A 23,151-nucleotide genomic window follows, 5' to 3' on the forward strand; every position below is an offset into this window, starting at 1 on the left:
TTTAGCCTTATCCTACTCCTTATTTGTCATAAAATCTTAAGCAAGTCAATAAACATTTAAAAGATGCCTGTAATTCCTGAAAATTTTGGTTGTAGAAAGTTATATAAATAAAAAGTTATGGTTCTACAGAATAGCAGCATAAAATAAAATATACATTATTCACTGAATAATGAAAGTTGTATTACTTTCAAACAGAGTATAAGCTTGGTCATCTGAAATGTTCTCTGATAATTTGTTTTGTCTCGTGTTCTTCTAAAAGGTCAAAATTGCCATCTGATACTAAAAAGAATTGGAGATATAAGTTCAAACAAAATTCCACGAATCCAAAGAATCACTATAATTGATCAAAATCAAAGAAGAATTGAAAGTCAAATACAGAAAAATGAAAACCACACAAAATAGTGAGAGTTGTATCATTGAAGAGGGGAAGATCTAATTTTAGTAGAAAGAGAATGGAAAGGGAAAGAAACAAGGAGCAAGTAACAATGGGGAAGAAAAACAGGACGTGGTAGCCTCACGATCAAGGGAAGCAGGGAGAAGAAAAACAATAAGAAAGAAGGTACAATTTGAGTGCTGAGGCACGTGATAGCAACTCAGACTGCCAATGTACTAGACTCCCTTATAAGAGAAAACTGAAGAGCAAAAATCTTAGTAAATTGTCCCCAGCCACACAGGTAGACCAGGATTTTTAACTATAAGACCACCCAGAGGAGCAGTTGGAAGAAAAAAAGTCAGTATACCATTACACAGATTAACAGTATACATGCAGAAATAAATTCTGTAACACGCAAATCTGACCATCTCAACTCCCTCTTAAAGTTCTCACGGCACCTCCTTTGTCTTCAAGACAAAACCCCAACTGTGTTGTGTAGCATCCAAGGCCATCTAAAATGTCATGGATGATTTCTGCTCTTTTTCCTCCTTGCACCTCACACTTCAGGTGCTCTGAATTAGTTTTAGCACAGATGCCAAACCATCTCTTGCTATGGTACAGATATTTGTTTGTTTGTTTTTTCTTTCTGGAATATCCTTCTTTCTGTTTAAATTACCAATTTCTACTAATCCTTGAAAAAGTGTCACCCACTCTAGAAATCTTCCTAGGTCCTGTGTGTCTCCTCCCCATGTTACATTAAAATATCCCTTTTCTGGGTTCGTAGAAGGCTCCACTTTCTTCTCTTACAGGCCTTATTAGATTGGAATGACAGCCTTTTTCTAAATTCATTCTAGAATTGCCTCAGACAGTGAGTTTGTCATTTGTTTCTTGTATCCTCAGGACTTTAAAAATTACCTGCCTGACTGGAGATATTCAGAATGTGGCCTACCATTCAGTTTTATGAATCTGATGAAATAAGTGCATTTAGACAATAATTAAATGAAGGAGTTAAGTATCTCTCTAGACTTAAGGAGGATAGGAAAAGAGATTTAAAAATGCATATGCCAGAAGATATGCAAAATCTCAGGTGCCACCTCAGGGTTCACTACCACCTTTAAAATGTTTCATATTAATCATTAAAAGTACAACATATAATAAGAGAAATCATTTTTCTCTTCTTTAAAAAATGTTCCTTAAGTGGCTATTCTTTGCAAAGCATTACAAAAAGCACTTTCCCAAACAATTCATTCAATGTCTTATATATTCAGAAATACACCATATACTTCAAGACCGTGCACATCATGAAGGTAGATATTTTATTCCTTTTATTCCCATTGCTTAATACTGGACCTACCTAGAGTAGGAGCTTAATTACTATATGTTTAAATGAATGATTGAATAAACAAGGAAAAAAGAATACAAAATAATTCTATTGACTGTTGTTCTGAGTGTACACTTTCAGAAAACAGAATGAAGGCTTTCCATGTTGTCACCATCTTCCATTTCCAATGCTCAGTTTGCTAGTAAAAATATGAAATGTTATTTAAAATAAATAATGTGATGAGAAAGCTGATTTATCAAGACAGAATTTACTTTTAATGTAAGATACAGTATTTTAAAGTTGGTTGTATCTAAAATTATACTAAAAATAAAGCCTAAATACATTCAAATTATATTACAGGAAACGACAGGACTTGCCACTTTCTTTTTTCCCAGACTCTGACACTAGTTTAAATTGTTTGACAATTTTGTCTTTTTCCTTTTCTTCTTCCCTTTCCTCCTTACCAAATATATGAGTCACATAGTATACTGGGTAAGAAAGATGCAAAAGTAACATATTGTCAGTGCCCTCTGGAAGCAGATAGTCTAGAAAAAGAAAGTAGGCATGGAAGTGTATAGGTGCTGAAATGTAAACTTTGTAGCTGAGCACACTGGCTCACACCTGTAATCCTCAAGCTTTGGGAAGTCAAGGTGGGAGGAGCACTTGAGGTCAAGAGTTTGAGACCACCCTAGGCAACATAGTGAGACCCTGTCTCTAAATGTAAACAAAAAAAAAAAAAAAAAAAAATTAGCCAAGTGCATTGGTGCATGCCTGTCGAGGCAGGAGGATCCATTGAGCCCAGGAGTCCAGGGCTAGAGTGAGCTATAATCACAGCACTGTACTCTGGCTTGGGTGACAGAGCAAGACTTTGTCTCTAATTTTTTTTTAGTTTTAAAAATAAAATAAATTTTATAGATAATAGACACAATAAGGAAAGTTGGACAATTCTTCCTGGAGTGTCAAAGGAGAATCTTTACAGAAAAAGTGATCCTGGAGCTAAGTCTTCAGAGATGAGAAGGAAGATATTTGCCTGAAATTAGAGAGGAAAGGGGCTAATTCTATTTGTTAAGATCAGAGCAAATGAAGGTACAAAGTACAAAACAGAAGAGTGTAATTGGAGAGAATGTTAGTGAAGCTGCAGGAGCAGATAAGGCAGGAGGCACGGCTGAATCCCAGGGGTCCTCGGAAGCCACAGTGAGAAACTTAGACTTCTTTGGAAAGAATAAAGAGTTACTGATTAGTTTTAAGAGAGAAATCGCATAGATTTTTATTCTAGAAAGATTACTCTGGCCGCAGTGTAGAAGGTAGATGTTGGGATTTAAAACAAACCGATCTGTAGTGTTTTTCCAACTTTGATGTACATATGAGTCACCTTGGGACTTGTTGAAATGCAATCAGCTTCATTTCTGGTCTGAGGACCACAATAGGTAGTAAGTAGTTCAAGACAATTGACATGGTGTGTAGCAAGTATATGGACCTAAAAAGATAGGGTCAGAAGAAGAATCTGAAAATCTCTTCAATTTCTGCTTAGATAACTGAGAGAAAGGTGCTGCTATCACCAAGCAAAGAAATAGAGGAAGAAAGACAGTTTAAAAGGGAAAGACGAGTTTCACTTTAAACATATTAAATTTGAAGTACATCTGAGACAACATCTAAGCAGAGACAGCCAGTAGGCAAATGGTTGTGGGTTAGGGATAGAGGAAAACAATACGCTATAGAAGAAAGTACAATAATAACTTTGGAGTTAGACGGACCCAGACATGAGTTTCTATTGTTATGTGAGATATGAAGAAATTATATCAACATTCTTGTGCTCAATATCCTTATGTGTAAAAAGAAGATAACAATAACTTCCTTGTATGTTTTTAATAAAATGAGTGCAAAACCTAATCAGTGCCTACATTATGGCAGATGATGAATAAATGGTGCCATTTACATGTCTTTGAAGTTCAGGATAGAAAACCTGGAACTTGTTCCTATTTAGGAAGTAGCCATTGAGAGTCAATAAGACAGCTCAGGAAAAGTTTGTAATGTAAAAATAAAGGATATAAAGAGCTCAACTTTAAGAGGAGAGTAGAAGGAATAGTCACAGGACAGAAGGAGAAGGACTGGTCACAAATTTTAAGAGAAAATTGGGAGAGAATGATGTCATAGAAGTTAGAACAAGGAAATTTTTTAAAAAGAGGGATAAGTGAAAGGCATAGAGAGGCTAACCAGTGGATTTAACATTTTTGACCTAAAAAGATCTTCAAGATAGGTATGAAAGCAAAACGGATTGCAATGGATCATTGAACAAGTGGAGAAAGAAATGTAAAGGATTCTTTTGGTTTATCTGTTAAAACAGATAATGTAACATTAGAAGAGAATATGGTGCTATGTATTTTTTAGGTGAGACTTTTTAAAAGTTTACATTGTGGAGGACCAACTAAGGTAAGAAACCATAAACTTGAGGTAGAACCAAACAGAATATAAGGGGCTGAGTTGATTCCAGGTAGCAGATTTGTAGAGCAGAATCAGTAGAGAAATAATTTCTCTCTCTCTCTGAACACTAGCTTCCAATCCATTCTAACTAGTGCTGTGTTATTTATCCTAAAATATGTAGTATTTCTTTACTCAAGCATTTTCAGTGAGTAGCCCTTGCCTACAAAAGGAAGTATAATTTCCATGGTCTACCGTTCAAGGTTTCCATCGTCTGGCTATAACTGTCATTTGCAACTATTTCTTACCACTTCCTTTCATGCATCCGGTACTCCAGTCATATTTGATTACTTTTTATTCTCCCTGCACTCTTTCCACATACTCCATACATACTGCTTCTTATTTAAGGTCCAACAAGAATGCCACTTCCATCATGGCATCTTGTATAAAAGCCCAAATTAAATAGAGTCTCCTCTCAGATTCCCTGTTAGTATTACCGATGAGATATATTATAAGCTACTTATAAAACTAATTTCTGCATTCCTTTTTCTGCCCTTAAAAGAGAGATAACATTTTATTCACTTTTTACAATTCACAGTTTCCTACAGAGTGTCAGCACATACTATAGATTTAATAGTGGCTATTAATTCCTTGGAGATTTGGAAGACTCAGGGCAAATCCTATAAAAAAAATTCCTGAAATTACAAAGGATACTATTTCTTACTCAGCCAACAATCAAAAGTGTAATCCAACACTCATACTATGTATGGAAATAACATATATTTCCTACAAAATATTTTAAATGCTGTAAACACTACTGCATGATAAAAGCGATACTCTTTTTTAGTAAAGCAGTTTTAAAAATCTTAGAGAATTGCTGCTCAAACCATGAATCAATAATTAATCTTGTAGAAAGAAGTTTAGAATATATTGCCAAGATCATAAAGTTTTATTTTCTTTACTCAAATTTATAATAAAATGTCACCTTGTAAGAAAATAAACTCATGTCAGAATTTACGTCAGCTACTTAGAAAATGAACAAATGTAATTCAATTGTGTATGCTTAATTGATGTAGCGTCTACATATATTTACTGAGCACCTACTTTGTTCATGCCTGGTACTAGGTACATTCATACATAATATCTTATTTAATATCCACAGCAATCATGTGAGATAGCTATGTTAGTAGTCCCATTCTACAGATTACAAAATTTGCTCAGAGAGACTTTTAACTTGCCAAATAGTAAACAGCTAGGATGTCTTTGAGCCAAGAATCTCTAGTGCTCTGAGACACTAGAAGATTTTGATCACCAAAGATTGATTAGGACTCATTTTATTTACTCTGGGAAAAGGTGCATCCATAAAGTGAGAAAAAATTAGCAACAAGAGTTGAAGCAAGTGAGTTGAATGTGTAAGCTTAATCCTCAACTATCCATAAAAGACAGTTAACCAATACACCTTCCCTAAGGATTCTACTTAATCAACATGTTAATGCATACATGGCAATTTAGCCTAAGGTGATAAAGTTTTAAATTAGTGGTTCTAGAATTATGTTAATAGATAAGAATAGTTTATCATGATTATCAGCCTTGTTTATATGTAATTTATGCTTCTAAAGTGCTTACAGTTATTTTAAGGAGGTTTTTGAAGTATTCTTAGAAAACCCTGCCTCTCTAATTTTTATAATTAATATTATTTTCATAGCCACTCCAAAAAGGCTTTGCAAAACAATAGACCTTCAGGCCTGCTCATGTCCATAATCATACCTTTCAATTAGTGAGCCATTTCTGTACTTTTACAGTGGTCGAGCATTCTATGTTATGCTTTTAAATATGGCATGTATTTTACTAAATTTCACTTCAGATATCTCTGCCCTGAAGATAACATAAAGAAACCTGATAATCACTGAATAATATTTACAACATTTCACATGTGATACAGATTTCAATATATTACTATTTTTATTTTGTCTTTAATGTAAATTTTATTAAATCGGGAAGCAATAGCTTTTCTCCCTTTGGAAGATACTACCCGAGGAAAAATCCTGCACGTAAAGATTTTCATAAAAATTTGTGTTCTTTGAATGTGGTATTAGTCATGAATTGATTAAAATTCTGATACCTTATGGCCACATGCACTGCTTGGATTCAGAGAAACATTTCTGCAACTTTTGTTTTCACTGGGGTGTCCTGAGAAGCACAACTTTTCTTTTTTAACCTCCTCTTTGTGGTTTGTAAACTTGAGGGCTAAATCTTATTGAGAGAAGTGGTTGTTGGAAGACAATTCTCCATAGGTCTCTTGTGTTTCTATGTGTTTCCGAGCAGAGGTATTGATTGCTTTTCTTCCATACTAGATTTTCAAGGACATTTGTATAGCCAACAGCTTTGGTAAAGATAGTGTCTCCTTCCAGAGAAAAAAAGCAGTTGTGTTTATTGTTTGCTATAATAATGATAATGACAGTCTACAGGGCAAAGATCAGGTAGGCCTACTCCCCACCATAAAAGACCCGAGTTCCTTAACCTTAAGGTAACTGTTCTATAACCCAACCCACTGTGCGTCACTTGTTCCTCTTCATACCACACTTCAAAAACTGGGGCTTGGGGAAATAACATCAAAATGCTAATACCCTGACAACTGTCATTTCTGTGAGTAGTAATAAGCTGTCTTTTTTTTTTTTTTTTTTTTTTTTGACCCACAAGCCTGCTTTCACCAACTTCCATGGAGCTACATCAGGCCAACTTGTTAGCTTGCAAGGAGGGTAAAATGTCAGATCTTTTCCAGTTTGTGTAACCAATAACAACTTCAACACAGATTGTGTCAACTGAGTACTCACTTTCAAAAAACAAAATCATACGCAGGATTTTAATGTTCCTAATGATCTGGATTGGTCAGTCTAGATTTCTTACCTGATTCTCCAAGAAATTTGACATCTTCCTAGTACAAAACTCAGCTAACATGGCTTTTCCTAATTTTGTTAATGATCCTTCCTTCTGTCATCTAGTGACAGAATTGAGCCAGGTTTCCCTCCTACTAGTTCTTCAAACAAAGATAATTTTTGGATGATTTTCTCTTGGGGAATAAGTGAAGTAACATGTTTTCAGATTATATATTCCTTCTTGATTTTTTAAATCAACTTATGGAGGTATAATTGACATACAGAAAGTATACATATTTAATGTATACAACTTGATGAGTTTGGAGATAAGTATACAGCCATGAAGTTATCAACACAATCTATGCCACAAACATATCCATTCCTTCCAAAAGTTTCCTCCTCTTTATTATTTTTTCCCCATAGGGTCTCGCTTTGTCACCCAGGCTAGAGTGCAGCGGCGCCATCACAGCTCACTGCAGCCTCTATCTCCTGAGCTCAAAGAATCCCTCCACCTCAGCCTCCCAAGGAGCTGGGCCCACAGGCACATACCACCAGGTCCAGCTAATATTTTGTACTTTTTGTAGAGACGAGGTTTTACCATGTTGTACAGACTGGTCTCAAACTCATGAGCTCAGGCGATCTGCCCACCTCAGCTTCCCAAAGTACTGGAATTACAGGCATGAGCCACTGCATCTGGACCCTTTTTATTACTTTTGTGTGTGATAAGAATACTCAATCTAAGATCTACCCTCTTACACTTTTAAATATGCAACACAGTGTTATTTATCATGGGTACAATGCTGTTCAGTAGCACGCTGGGACTTATTTGTGTTGTATAACAGAAACTATACCCTTTGACTAACACTTCCTTGTTTTCCCCTCCCCCAGCCCCAGTAACTATCATTCAACTCTCTCCTTCTATGAGTTTGACAGTTTTAGATCCCTCACATAAGTGGTGTCATGCACTATTTGTCCTTCTGTGTCTGACTTATTTCCTTTAATATAATGTCTTCTAGTTTTACCTATGTAGTCACAAATAACAAGACATTCTTTATTTTTTCGGGATGAGTAATATTTCATTGTAGGCACATACTATATTTTCTCCATTCATAATGGACAGTTAGATTGCTTGCATATCTTGGCTATTGTAAAATGCTGCAATATATATGGGAGTACAAATATCTCTTGATTTCAATTCCTTTGGGTATATTCCCAGAAATGGGATTGCTGGATTTTATGGCAGCTCTATTTTCAATTTTTGTGGAACCTCTATATTGTTTTCCACAGCAGTTGTACCAGTTTGCATTCACCCCAATAGGATATAAGAGTTCCCTTTTCTCCACATTCCTGCCAACACTTTTCTATTATACTTTTTATAATAATCATTCTAACAGGTACGAGGTGATATCTCATGTGGCTTGATTTGTATTTCCGTGATGATTAGTGATGTTGAGCACCTATTCATATACCTGATGGCCATTTGTATAGCTTCTTTAGGGAAATGTGTATACAATCCCTTTGCACGTTTTCTAATCAGGTTACTTGGGGTTTTTATTCTATTGAGTTGTGGGATTCAATGTTGGATACTATTCCTTTGTCAGATAGATATGTGGTTTGCAAATATTTTCTTTTATTCTGTAAATTGCCTTTACATTTTTGTGATTATTTCCTTTGTTGGGCAATAGCCACTTTGTTTCACGTAATCCCGCTGTTCTATTTTTAGACAAGTTTTTGTTACCTGTCTTTGTTACTATCCCTTTGGAGTCATATCTAAGAAATTATTGCCAAGCCCAATGTCAAAAAGCTTTTTTCCTATTTTCTTCTATGAGTTTCATAGTTTGAGGTCTTAAGTTTAAGTCTTTAATGGACTTTGAGTTGATTTTTGAGTATGGGATAAGGTCAGAGTCCAATTTCATTTTTTACATGTAAATATCTAGTTTTCCCAGTGCCATTTATTGAAGAGACTATCCTTTCCCCACTGTGTATTTTAGTACCTTTGCAGAAGATCAGTTGACTATATATGAAGGGGTTTATTTCTGGGCCCTCTATTCTGTTCCATTGGTCTATATGTTTGTTTTTATGCCCCTACTATACTGCCTCAATTACTACAGTACTTTAAATAGATTTGGAAACCAAAAATTGTGATGACTCCACCTTTATATTTCTTTTTTAAAGATTGGTTTTGGTTATTTGGGGTCTTTTTTGGTTCCAATAGGAATTTTAGGATTGTTTCTTCTGTTCCTATAAAAACAAAAATGTCATTGGGATTTTAGCAGGGATTACATTGAATCTGTAGATCACCTTGGGTAGTATGGATATATTAACATGGGATGTTTTTCTGTTTATTTGTAACTTTTAAAGTTTGTTTCATCAATGGTTTACAGTTTTGGTGTGCCACTTTTTCACTTCCTTGGTTAAATTTATTCTTAAGCACCTTATATTTTTTAATGCTAATGTAAGTGAAAATGTGTTCTTGATTTCTTTTTGGATGGTTCAGAGTTAATGAACTGAAATGCAACAAATTTTTATATACTAATTTTGTATCTTGCAACTTTACTGAATTTAATAGTTCTAGTAGTTGTTTTTGTTGTTGTTGTTTTGTTTTTTGTTTTGAGGACTCTCGCTCTGTTGCCCAGGCTGAAGTGCAGTGGCACAATCTCAGCTCACTGAAACCTCTGCCTCCCAGGTTCAAGCAAGTCTCATGACTCAGCCTCCTGAGTAACTGGAATTACAGGCATGCACCACCAAGCCTGGCTAATTTTTGTATTTTTAGTAGAGATGGGGTTTCACCATGCTGGCCAGGCTGGCCTTGAACTCCTGACCTCAGGTGATCCACCCACCTCAGCCTCCCAAAGTGCTATGATCACAGGCATGAGCCACAACGCCTGGCCTTCTGGTTGTTTGTTGACAAAATCTTCAGAAGTTTCTACATGTAAGGTTGTGCCATCAGTGAATAGAGATAATTTTGCTTCTGCCATTCTAACTTAATTGCCTTTTATTTTCATTTCTTGACTAATTACTTTGGCTAGGATTTCCAGTACCATCTTGAGCAGAAGTGGTGAGAGTGGGCATCCTTGCCTTTTCCTAGATCTTAGAAAAATTTTTTTCAGTTTATTTTATATGATATTAGCTGTAGGCTTTTCATATGTGGACTTTATTATGTCAAGTTCCTTTTATACTTAATTTATTGAGAGTTATCATGAAAGGGAGTTAAATTTTGTCAAATGCTTTTTCTATATTTTTTAGATAATCATGTGATTTTTATACTCCATTCTGTTAAGGTGGTGTATCACATTGATTGATTTCTGCATGTTGAGCCATCCTTGCCTGCCAGGGACACATATTATTTGGTCATGGAATATGATCCTTTCAGAGTGCTATAAATTTGGTTTGCAACTATTTTATGGGGCAATTTTGTATCTATGTTCATCAGGAATATTGGCCTAAAGTTTTGTTTTTTTGTGGTGTATTTGTTCCACTTTGGTATCAGGATGATGTTGACCTTATAAATAAAACTGGAAGTGTTCCCTTTTCAATTTTTTAGAAGCATTTCAGAAGGATTGGTATTAATTCTTCTTGAAATCTTTGGTAGAATTCATCTGTGAAGTCATTTGGTCCTGGACTTTTCTTCGTTGGGTAGTTTTTGATTACTGATTAAGTCTTCAAATAGGGTGTCACTATGCTGCCCAGGCTGATCTCAAACTCCTAGCCCCAAGTGATCCTCTCACCTTGGCCTCTCAAAGCACTGAGATTACAGGCATTAATCACTGCACTCAGCCTCTCAGTTTCCTTTTTGTTATTGGTCTCTTTAACCTTTCTAGTTCTTCTTGGTTTAGTCTTGATGGGTTGTATGTTTCTTTAAATTTCTCTTTTTTTTCTAGATTGTCCAAATTTATGGTATATGATTGCTCATAACAGTCCCTATGTGTTTTTCATTTTTGTGAGATCTGTTGTAATGTCTCCACTTTCATTTCTGATTTTATTTATTTGAGTCCTCTCTCTTTTTTTCATACTCTAAGTATTTGTCAATTTTATTTAACTTTTCAAAAAAACAAGTTTCGATTTCCTCAATTTCTTCTATTTTTTCTTTTCCATTTTAGTTATTTCTGTGCTAATCTGTATTATTTCCTCCCTTCTGCTAAATTTGGGCTTATTCACCACTGATTCTATAAATCACTAACATCTAATACAGTTACCATTATTATTTTGATGTAGTTAGACATCCAATCCTAGGTTTAATGCTAGCATTTCTGTATTCTCAGGAAATTATTCTAAACTGATTTCCTGGTATTATTTCAGATTTTCTCAACAACTAATTTTACCTTCTACCGAAATGCTCTCCATCTTGATTGTAAATATAGTTAGTATAATTAATTGTTTTTCTTCTTAAGAGACTAACCTTTATATGACATTTACTCACATTGGATTAAGTTCCTCCTAGGATAGGATAGGCAGGGGGTGGATATCATCTTACCTTAAAAATCTGTTTCACATGAATATAACTGCACCGAATATCTAATTTTTCAAGTAACCTCTGAGTTTTTTCTAGGTTAATTTTTCCACCTCTAAAGTCATCCTGAATCTTCGACAAAAACCATGTAGAAAGCACAAAAAGTTAAGGAAATTCTCGTAGAAAGGCACTGAGTATTTAAAATTCCTAAAGAAACATTTGATTTACTGTACTTATTTTTATTTTTAAAGAATATGCTTACAGTAAATTATAGGATAATTGTTTGATAAATAATTTTTTTTAAAAAAATTAAGTAGTTACTATGCTATAGTAAAGGTATGAAAGGGTATATAGCACAATAAAAATACAAGAAAAGAATTAAAGTTAAAATTTGAGAATTAAAGTCATTACTTAGAAAATACATTAAAACATTATTACAATCTATTGCTTGAAGGCCTGAAGTTGGGAGGCAACCAGACTTCAAGGTCATCTCTCACCTGATCTCTCTGTTTTAGTTCTCTAATCCAGAAAGGTGATCAACTTAACCCTGAATCTTAAGGAAGGTGGAAGCATTAGATGAATTCCTAATATGTCACCAAACACAGTTTCTGCTACTTAGTTTTCAATAAATAGTAACCATGACTGATAAAGTTATTATTAGTACATTAGTCAAATGCCCAGCTATACACACACTCAAGACAGTAACATTTTAAGTACCATAAAAAGCATCAAAACTACCATGGTAAGTATATATTTGGTATGAAAGAGAAAACAAAAAAAAAATTTAAAAAGCTTACTTATCATAGATAAACTATAAAAGTTAGGACACTTCCATTTGAAAAACTAAGATCAAAATGAGATAATGACAATTATCACTAAAATTATAAAAGGTGTAGGTAAAAATTGTGCAAAACTACTCAGTTTCAGATGTTAAAATGAATTAATGAGATCTCCTTAAATGTAATAGTTATGACTTAATAGAATAAAGCTCATTTTCTTATAAGAAAAAGATACCAGAATGTAAGGAAAGTTAGAAAAGCTCAGAACAGACATGGAACAAGCAGTTCAGCTTAAATGAAGAGGATTTAAATTCAGAACTCTTCGAAAAGAATAACAGCATCAAGTAAAGAGGATAATCAGGAGAAAGAAGAGGGGCAGAAAGAAGGTCTCAATGGATATCTCATTTCCATAGTTTCATGACCTGTAGAGCCGTTTCTCCTCACTTAGAAGTCGTTCCCCAATAGGTGCTGTTACGGGTTCCAAATACAATTAACTCTGCCCCTTTGCAGAAAATAATTTCTTGATACTCCTCAGCTGTTACCACTTTTCTAGGGAGAAAGCAGAGAACACACAGTGGTTTGTTGCCTTTGTTCTTTGAAGCTGACTCGCACTTCACCATAGAAATAGTAAGCAAGATGTGGTACCTGCACTACCCTGCCCTTGAAACTGTTTGGCTTCTTACATCCTGACCATCTCCAAACCCACAATATTTGAAAACGCATCTCTCCCTGATGTCTGGCATTTTTCCATGAACTGCCATTGTATCTCATTTTATGTTTTACTATTTTGTTTAAACCCCTCAAACATTTCATCACAATGTAATGTGCTTCCAGTGGGTTTGGGCAGCTACTCTGAGAGCCTGAGTATAAATCAACACCATTGTGATTCCTGAAGTTGCAAAGTGCTGTCACTCTTGAAACTTTGGGCTGCTTCTCTAGATCCCCGACAACATATAATGCACACAGAGACACACCACTTTCGAAGAAGACTGTTCAGGAGGTAAGTTCTTAAAATCTTCAAAATAGGTATAGCTGGTTGGCTGGGCACCACACTGTCAGGTGACGGTCATTTTTTCCTTTTGGTCTGAATACCCATTGTGATATCATCAGAGGTTCCACACTTCACAAGGAAAGCTTCTTATGACCTCATCAGGAGGCTCAGACCTTGCTAGACTGCCTCCTTTCATGGGTAAACACAATAACTTTCAGCTTGAATGTTAACACCTTGATGGGAAAGGTGTCTCATGGAATGTTTTCTTATCCTTTGAGCACTCTTCATTTCAGAAGCTTTGCTTCTGTTACACCCAAACATGACACTTAGCGTGCTGAGCAGGAAGGACAAGGAAAGAGTAATTCGCAGACTGTTATTACAGGCACCTCCAGGGGAATTTGTAAATGCCTTTGATGATCTCTGTCTGCTTATCCGTGATGAAAAACTTATGCACCATCAAGGTGAGTGTGCAGGCCACCAACATTGCCAAAAATATTCTATACCACTCTGCATCGATGGAAATCCAGTACTCTTGTCTCACCACAATGTAATGGGCGACTACCGATTTTTTGACCATCAAAGCAAACTTTCTTTCAAATATGACCTGCTTCAAAATCAGCTGAAAGACATCCAAAGTCACGGTGTCATTCGGAATGAGACAGAATATCTGAGAGTTGTTGTTCTGTGCGCCTTAAAACTGTATGTGAATGACCACTATCCAAAAGGAAATTGCAACGTGCTGAGAAAAACTGTCAAAAGTAAGGAATACTTGATAGCTTGCATTGAAGATCACAACTATGAAACAGGAGAGTGCTGGAATGGACTTTGGAAATCTAAATGGATTTTCCAGGTTAACCCATTTCTAACCCAAGTAACAGGAAGAATATTTGTGCAAGCTCACTTCTTCAGGTGTGTCAACCTTCATATTGAAATATCCAAGGACCTGAAAGAAAGCTTGGAAATAGTTAACCAAGCTCAACTGGCTCTAAGTTTTGCAAGGCTTGTGGAAGAGCAAGAGAACAAATTTCAAGCTGCAGTCTTGGAAGAATTACAGGAGTTATCCAATGAAGCCCTGAGAAAAATTCTACGAAGGGATCTTCCAGTGACCCGCACTCTTATTGACTGGCAGAGGATACTCTCTGACTTGAATCTGGTGATGTATCCTAAATTAGGATATGTCATTTATTCAAGAAGTGTGTTGTGCAACTGGATAATATAAAGAATTGCTCCTGGTAACTATCTTGATTTGACTTGTTTATGTTTCTGGGGAATGGTTATTTTCCTAAAATTGAACAATCTGTAGAAATGTCTCTTACTTAGCCAATGCAAATTTAAATGGGAAAAGTGTAACAAGTAATTTTACTTGGGGAATATTTATGAATAATGCAAGAAAGTGTAAAGTAACTGTGTTTCATGGTGGTGACCATCATAAAAACCAAGACAATTGTTAGAAACTAAAATAGTTGTATAGAATATGGGATTCCAGAAATAATAGAGAGGTGGCCAGGGTTAAGACTGTGTGTGTGTGTGTGTGTGTGTGTGTGTGTGTGTGTGTGTGTGTGTGAGAGAGAGAGACTTTTGACTTTGTTTTGAACTGAAAAGGTACACAGATGAATATCACTCCACAAATGATATTTTACATAGCTCAATTCAGTACTGGACCATCCACGAGAGGGTGAATTTCAATAAATGACATTAGGTTTGGATTTTCCACGAAACCAACAGATATCAAAAATCTAGCTCACATGAAGGACTATTAGTAATTTTGGATCCTCTTCCACTCTACTTCCTTCCCCTCAAGAATTGGGGTAACTCAAAATCCCTGGCTTGTCTGATAACTAACATGGTCTTCCAAGCCAACTAGAAAAACCTGACTTCCCAAACTTTTACAGCTAAGCTCTTGTGAAGTCATCACTGTAAACACTTATAAGTACTTACTACATAACATGGCTTGTGCTAAATATTTTGCATAACATTTTTCATCACTAATCTGGTACTAGTATTATCTCCATTGTACCTAAGAAAAACCTAAGTTCTCAAGTTGTTTACATCTTCCAGACACATAGTATCACAGTTCATTTGTGCTGCTATAACAAAATACCATACATTGAGTAACTTATAAATAACAGGAATTTATTGCTCACAGTTATGGAGGCTGCAAAGCCCGAGACCAAGGTGCCAGCAGATTCAGTGCCTAGTAAAGGCATGTTTCCTTATAGATAGGATTTTCTAACTGCGACCTTACATGGTAAAAGGGACATAGCAGCTCTGTAGAACTTCTTTTAATGGCATTAATATCATTCATGAGGGCTCCACTCTCCTGGCCAATCACCTCCCAAAGTCCTCACCTCCTAATACCACCACCTTGGGCACTCAGTTTCAACATATAAACTTTGGGGGACACAAACAATCAGACCATACCACATAGTGGCAAGCATATCTGACTTAGCACTCATGCTTCAGGGTACAACAGTTCCCCATGGAAGCCTATTTCATTATGATTTATGGACTCTGATGTACATTGATTTTGCCAAGTATTCCATCTTAAAGGATACCCCAGAAGAAATGGAACCTGTGACAGCTGTTTTCTAGCCAGAGCAAATCACCTATACACTCATCCTACCACTATTCCTAGCAATGTTACTGTCCATTGGTATCTGCTCTTTCAATAAATGCCAAAGGTACACCTCTTTAACAAGATTACAGTAGAGGAGTAGGTAGGCCCCATCCTCCAATTCTGATTTATCTAAGAAGCAAAGTGTTTTGTATTTTGGGTTTATGCAATCAAAAAACACTTCTAATTTTACTTATTAACATTGGAGCGACAGATCCCATACAAGAATTTCTAAACCTAACCTCCCCAGCTGGTGGTTCTTCGAGAATCTCAGGAGAATAACCTGGGGCTTATCTTTAAAAATATACTTTACCAGGGCCCATCCTAGGATTCTGATTTAGTAGACTGAGAAATCTGTATTTTAGCAAGTATTGGAGGTTACTCTGATGCAAAAGATTTCAGGGCCACATTTTAAGAAATGTTCCCTAATCTTAAAATAGCATGTCCTGTGCTTTCTCTCTACTTAATTAAAATCATTTCCCACAAAACCATAGCCCCATGAAGGCCATTGCTACCACTTTACTGCATTTACTATGCACAGACCAAGGACGGGCCTTGCCATGTAAAAAGGTAAAAACAAACTTTTTAAAGAAAAGCAGAAAAGAGTTGCTCCCATAGCACTAAAATACAGCCATCTGGTGAATCCGTAAGCAAAAATTTGAATTGATATAATGGTTATATTGTAAGAGTTGATTTTCCAGATCATTGCAGATTAGGACCCAATGGTTTGTGGGATAATTACAGAGGCATTTGGCTCCTGCTTTAACATAGGGTTTTTTAAAAAAAAATTTGTTGATAATTCTGAATATAAAAGTCACATGCACAAAATTGTGGAAAATGCTTAAAGCATAAAGCATTGTGGCCCATTTTCTTCTGTCTAATTTTATAGAACTGCTTTAAATATTAAGAATAGACAAAATACAAAAATTTGTATCTTGTTCTTTTTTTATAACATATATATCATAAACATTGCCCCATGTCATTAAAAACTCCTTGAGCACATAATTTTAATTATTTACATAATATTCATACTGTAGATGTCCATAACAAGACAAATCATTTCTCTATTCATATATAATTTAAATTTTTAGCATTTTATCTCTGTTATTAACGATGCTATGATGAACATTTGTTTGTCCATATCATAGGTTATTCTCCTTGAGATAAATTCCTTAAAACCGCATATTAAAAAGACATGAACATATTAATAGTTAATATATATTGCCAAATTGCTTTCCATAAAGATTTTGACAAATTTATCATCCCATTAGTAGCATTAAGAGAGTATCTAGCTCAGCACAGTAATCTTGACAATATAATATCATTTTCTTTTTTTTTTTGATAAGCAACAAGTAAACCTTAGACAATACAAAACAGGAAACGTTATTTCATGAACTTATACTTCATTACGTCAAGAGTAGTCCCACAAGCATATTTAATTTGGTAGTTATTTTCCTTGTATGGAAATTGGCAGAGCCAAGGAAATGCACAGTCACTACCTGTTCCCTGTACCGTCTCTCTCTCTCTGTCCTCTCTTCTTATCTTTCTCTCTGACCTCTCTCTCTCTTTCTCTTTTCTGTCTCTCTCACACACACACGCACACACACACATACACTTAGGCCTACACTCAAAACACATACATACACACATGCCTAGGCATATCCACACATAAAAAATATTTCAGATTGAGGAGTCACTGTGTTCTGTCCCTCAAATCCCACTCCCAACAGGAGTACAAGCTCCATCAGAATGATGATCTTGTCAATCTCAAGTACCTAGTCCATTATTGCCTGTCATATGGTAAGTACTCAAATGAATGAATGAATGAACAAATGAATAAGATTAACAAAGATAGGAAGCACAGTAGGTTTAACTGGCCTTAAGGTTTTGTAACCCACCAACACCTGCTGTCCCTTAGGAGGCATGCAGCCCACCGCAGATTCCCAGTGCTGGTGTTGTCACCCCTTACTCCAAGGCAGTTCATTCCATTCAGAAACTGCCATTAGTCTTCTGCTGTGATGAAAACCTTTGCTTTTTTCTGACTCCAAAAGGTAGGAAATTTCTCCTCTATCAAGTTTAAGAAAATCAAGTTCTTCAAAAGTCATACATTTCTTTTCATTTTACATTGATTATATTTTACATGATTCTCTGTCAAAGATTTTCTACTCTTGAAGGCTGGTTCAGAGCACTAAAGGAATGACCATATCATGTTCTACTCAAGCAGTGGTCCATGAGGAGACTTACATCTTTCAACATGCCTGCATGTTAGGGTGCATCCCTGCTGCTCTGGAACATGCCCTGGCTTCATGAGTGCCTTGAGATTAAAGCATGCTTCATCGTTTCCTCTTTGTTTGCACTTTTATCACTTTTTACAAGACCTAGCTACTCCCTTCTACATATCATGCATTACTGGGAATAATCAAATAGAGCTCCTATTCAACTCTTTGGATGTTCAAAAGCTCATAAAGGCCCTCTCCATAGTAGATTAAATTTTAGTGAGTCGATATGAAAAGTGATTTCAGTTCACTGCCACTCAGCCAATTTTTGGCCATGTTATTGATTTATCTTACCTTCTTCTCAATCTTCTCATCATGATATATCTTAGATTCTGGCCCCTCTACTTGGATAACTGAAGCAGCTCCCTGGGATTTACTACTATTCTTAGAAAATGGGTTACCCGTCTACCTTTTCCTAAATTATCGTGAAATCTATCTTGACTCTACTTCCGTCACTTGTCTTTCATTCCTGATGAGCGATCTATTTATTCTTTTCTACTAACATCTGTAGTCTTTTTTATGATATGCTTTCAAATTTTTCTACTTTACTAAGCTCCACTTCTTCATCATTGCTTCACATAGCAAACAACTTTGTTCTTACACCAAGAAGACACATCCTTTCAAAAGTGCTATTGCTTCCTTTCTAAGCACATAAAAATATGTCTATGCTCTTCTCCTTCCAAATAGTCACCAAAGAAGTGTATGTTCCTTTCTAAGACTAACTTTTCCTCCTGTGCATTGAATCCTAAATTCTTCATCTTTTGCCACCCAGGCTCTTTATCCATCAGGGTGTTAGTTTTGTTTTGTTTTGTTTGAGATAGCATCTCAAACATGGTAAAAATTATATTTGTGTTACCCAGGCTGGAGTACAGTGGCACAATCATGGCTCACTACAATCTCCATCTCCCGGGATCAAGAGATCCTCCTACCTCAGCCTCCCAAGCAGCTGGGACTACAGGCATTCACTGTCACACCTGGCTAATTTTTGTAATATTTTGTAGAGATGGGGTTTCACCATGTTGTCCAGGCTGGTCTCAAACTCCTGTGGGGTCAGTGGTAATACTGCCTTTATCATTTCTTAAGTAACATGGCCTAATTGACATGGCTGGTGAGTGACAAAACTGAAATTCCAGCTCAGGCCTGTCGCACTTCAAATTTCATGCCCTCTATACCTTGCCATGTCTACCCTCTGACTTCTAGTCCATGAGCATAACTAACACCCATTGTCAAAAGTTTCAATATCAATTATTCATTCATGAATAATTGATGAACAAATATTCATCAATTATTCATTCAATATCAATCAATTCATTCATTCATTCATTCAAAATCAATCATTCATTCCAATTACCTTTTCTCAGTTATCACAGGAACGTGGTTTTATCTTGAAAGCCTATTTCCTCAATTGTGCCTGCATCTTAGTTTATCTCTTCTCTAATTTCTTCCATATCTCCTCATCCACTATTTCTTTCATATCTCCTCATCCACCCCTCAGCCAAACACAGGCTTCCTCCAACTTCAGTTCTTTGTCTTCTTGTTTTTTTTAGCTTTATTTAGGTATAATTGAGATACAAAAATTTCACACATTTATGCATATATCTTGATGAATTTGGACATATGCATACACCCGTGATACCATAACAACCAAGGTACTAAGCATATCCAACACCTCAAAAAATGTCCTTATGTTCATTTGTGGGGTTTTTTTGTAAGAACATTTGACATGAGATCTATCTTCTTAACATATTTTTAAAGCACATAGTAAGGTATTGTTAACCATGTGTACTATGTTGTACAGCAGACATCTAGAACTTATTCATCTTGCATAACAGAAACTTTATACCCACTAAAGAACAATTTTCCATTTCCCCTATCCCCAGTTCCTGACAATGATTATACATTTCCAATATTGTCTACTGGTCCAAGCCAAACTATGTCCAAAATCATCATTCCCAGATCCAAATCACTTATTTCTTTCCTGTCCCCCGCCCCCACTTCAAACAAATTACTCTCTCTTATTTTCTGCTCTTAGAAGCACTATCTTACCATTAACTCAAGGTCAAGACTTTAAGCATTCTTAACTTGTTTTCCAAAGGGAACACACAAAGGGAATGTAAATTAGTCCAGCCTTGTGGAAAGTCGTTTGGAGATTTCTGAAAAAATTTATAACAGAAGTACCATTCAACCCCTCAATCCCATTATTGCGTATATACTCAAATGAATATAAATTGTTCTACCTTAAAGACACATGTACGCATATGTTCATTGCAACACTATTCACAATAGCAAAGTCATAGAATCAACCTAAATGGCCATCAGCAGTAGACTGGATAAAGAAAATGTGGTACATATATACCGTATACAACCATAGAAAAGAACAAGATTATGTCCTTTGCAGCAACATGGATGGAGCTGGAGGCCATAATCCTAAACACACTAACCCATAGAAATATAAACAAACTAACCCATAGAATAGAAAACCAAATACTAGATTTTCTCCCATATAAGTGGGATCTAAACCTGGGGACGAAGAAAGGAACAACAGACACTGGGGCCTACTTGAGGGGTGAGGGTCAGAGGAGGGACAGGATTTAAACATTACCTATCGAGTACTATGCTTATTAGCAGAATGATTAAATAATCTGTATACCAAACGCCTGTGCCACAAAACATACCTGTGTAACAAACCTGCATGTGTACCACGGAACCTACAATCAAAGAGTTTAAAAAGCAAAATCATAAAATAAAACAACACAAAATAAAATAAAACCCAATAAACCATTGGATTCCTTTGTCTCTATCCTTGAAAGTGTCATGCGCGTCTGTGTGAAGAGAACACCAAACAGGCTTTGTGTGAGCAACATGGCTGTTTATCTCACCTGGGTGCAGGCGGGCTGAGTCCGAAAAGAGAGTATAGGATTTGGGTAGGTAAAGGAAAATTACAGTCAAAGGGGGGGTTGTTCTCTGGCGGGCAGGAGTGGGGGGTCACAAGGTGCTCAGTGGGGGAGTTTTTGAGCCAGGATGAGCCAGGAAAAGGAATTTCACAAGATAGTATCATCTCTTAAGGCAAGGACCGGACATTTTCACTTCTTTTGTGGTGGAATGTCATCAGTTAAGGTGAGGCAGGGCACTTGCACTTCTTTTGTGATTCTTCAGTTACTTCAGGCCATCTGGGCGTGTACGTGCAAGTCACAGGGGATGCGATGGCTTGGCTTGGGCTCAGAGGCCTGACAGAAAGCATTTTCCATATTTATTCCCTTTGTCACTTATTAATTATCCATTTATTAAAATTCAATTCATCATTGGGTCTATTTCTATTTTGCAATTTTTAAAATTTATTCTCTTAGCCCCCTTAATAATCCTTGTTATTTTTCACTTATCAAGCTTTCTAACTGATCTGTTTTCATTTTTTTCTCTTAATCTCCAACCTATTCTATGAATTTTTTCCAAATTAATCTTTATAAACCTCAGTTGCTTATTAACTGATGTTCCTCACAATCCTGATCACTTTTTAGAAGTATCTAATAAGTAAGGGGTACATTTCAAATTCCCTAGCTTAGCAGTCTAATGTCCTCCATGACCTGAGTACCCCTATGTTTTCCAGCATCTTTTCTTTTTTTTTTTTTTTTTGAGACAGAGTCTCACTCTGTCGCCCAGGCTGGAGTGCTGTGGCAGGATCTCGGCTCACTGCAACATCCGCTTCCCAGTTTCAAGTGATTCCCATGCCTCAGTCTCCCAAGTAGCTGACATTACAGACATGCACCACCAGGCCTGGTTATTTTTTCTATTTTTAGTAGAGATAGGCTTTCACCATGTTGGCCAGGCTGGTCTCGAACTCCTGACCTCAGGTTATCCACCCGCTTCGGCCTTGCAAAGTGCTAGGATTACAGGCATGAGCCACCACGCCCGGACTCTAGCATCCTTTTTAAAAACCCTGTTCTACTGGGCTCACCAGAGGTGCTCTAAATTCCCTAAAGGTGAACACATTTTGTCTCTAATTCTGCTTTGGTACTTGTTCACCTTATTTTGTTGTTGTTGTTGTTTGTTTTTCAGAGATAGGAACTTGCAGTGTTTCCCAGACTGGTCTTGAACTCCTGGCCTCAAGGGACCCTCTTGCTCTGGCCTCCCAAGTTGCTAGGATTACAGGTGTGAGCCACCGCGCTTGGCTTGTTCACCCTAAGTTGACTATTAAACGTGTCTGCGCGTGTCCTGCTTCTGTTAATAGACTAAAGGAAGAATTTTTTTTCATTCGTAGGTAATATGTGGAAATCTGTGAAACACTGCATCAGACTACATAACTTCAAGTCTTTAGTCTACCAATTACTATCTCTGTAATTTTAGGCATAGTTAAAACATATGATTTGTTTCATACTCAATTGTTCCATCTGTTAAATGGGGAGGATTTTTGCAACATTAAAATGAGACAATGAGTTAGTTGTACAGCACTTTGCGGCTGCAAATCTGTAGCACCTCATACGGTGTTTATATATCTTGCATGAGCAGTAAATGATTGGTGAATGGATAAAAATGTCCAAAAGAAGATAACTTCCATCAGTCTCACAGATTGGCCAGAGCTGCACAGGCAGTACTTCCCAATGATAAGAGAAAGCTTCTGAGAGCATCATTCTCCAGTCCAGCCAAGCTCTCTACCTTTCAGAAATTCCAGTTTACAGATACCTCTGGGTTGGGTGTACAGATTTGTAATTAAAAAATGTTTCGTGGTACCTGGCGCATAATGAGAATATTTAATTTCCTCACTCTGTTATTTCCCTGACAATTCACTCTTGATGTCTTATTATAGGCCAAATGGACATAGATTATTTAAAAAGGTGCCGGGGGCAAGATTTGTCTTCCAAATTCAGTAAATCTGGATCCCAATGGGAAACAGATGGACAAATACAAACCTAATAATTCAAAGAAGGTATCATGAAAGAATTATCAACAAAGGCGTGGAAACACATGGAGTAGTAAAGTAACACGAAAGTAGTTCATCTGTTTAGGCCCAGGTTAGGGAGTGGCCACTGGAGCCTGGAAGGAGAAGTCTATTTATTGG

General features: G+C 36.4%; 2 protein-coding genes across 4 annotated transcripts in view; one reads left to right on the plus strand and one right to left on the minus strand.

Annotated features, from left to right (window-relative positions):
• The window catches only part of PLCZ1 (phospholipase C zeta 1), a 53,108-nt gene extending 39,792 nt beyond the window's left edge, over positions 1–13,316 (minus strand). Inside the window, exons 1-3 of one of the 3 annotated variants that reach the window (XM_010354722.2) lie at positions 13,192–13,303; positions 12,618–12,766; positions 11,463–11,586 (exon numbers count right to left, since the gene is read on the minus strand). Coding sequence is in view for 2 of the 3 variants with exons in the window: in XM_010354721.2 (XP_010353023.1) it covers positions 11,463–11,586; positions 12,618–12,628 (135 nt within the window). In the remaining variant the exon portion in view is untranslated. Of the gene's footprint in view, positions 1–11,462; positions 11,587–12,617; positions 12,767–13,191 lie in introns of those variants that run through there. The other 2 variants (XM_010354721.2, XM_030939216.1) reach the window with 2 other exon arrangements.
• Positions 13,317–13,371: 55 nt separating this feature from the next.
• Positions 13,372–14,447, plus strand: CAPZA3 (capping actin protein of muscle Z-line subunit alpha 3). Its single transcript, XM_010354718.1, has one exon. It carries the CDS (start codon positions 13,528–13,530, stop codon positions 14,425–14,427), a length of 900 nt encoding a protein of 299 aa, XP_010353020.1. The 5' UTR covers positions 13,372–13,527; the 3' UTR covers positions 14,428–14,447.
• Positions 14,448–23,151: the final 8,704 nt, after the last annotated feature.

Source organism: Rhinopithecus roxellana, chromosome 10, assembly GCF_007565055.1.
Source record: "Rhinopithecus roxellana isolate Shanxi Qingling chromosome 10, ASM756505v1, whole genome shotgun sequence".
Lineage (NCBI taxonomy): Eukaryota > Metazoa > Chordata > Mammalia > Primates > Cercopithecidae > Rhinopithecus > Rhinopithecus roxellana.

Bases quoted from the DNA above. Each gene is read 5' to 3' on its own strand.
- CAPZA3 (XM_010354718.1), top strand. From the start codon at position 13,528: ATGACACTTAGCGTGCTGAGCAGGAAGGACAAGGAAAGAGTAATTCGC.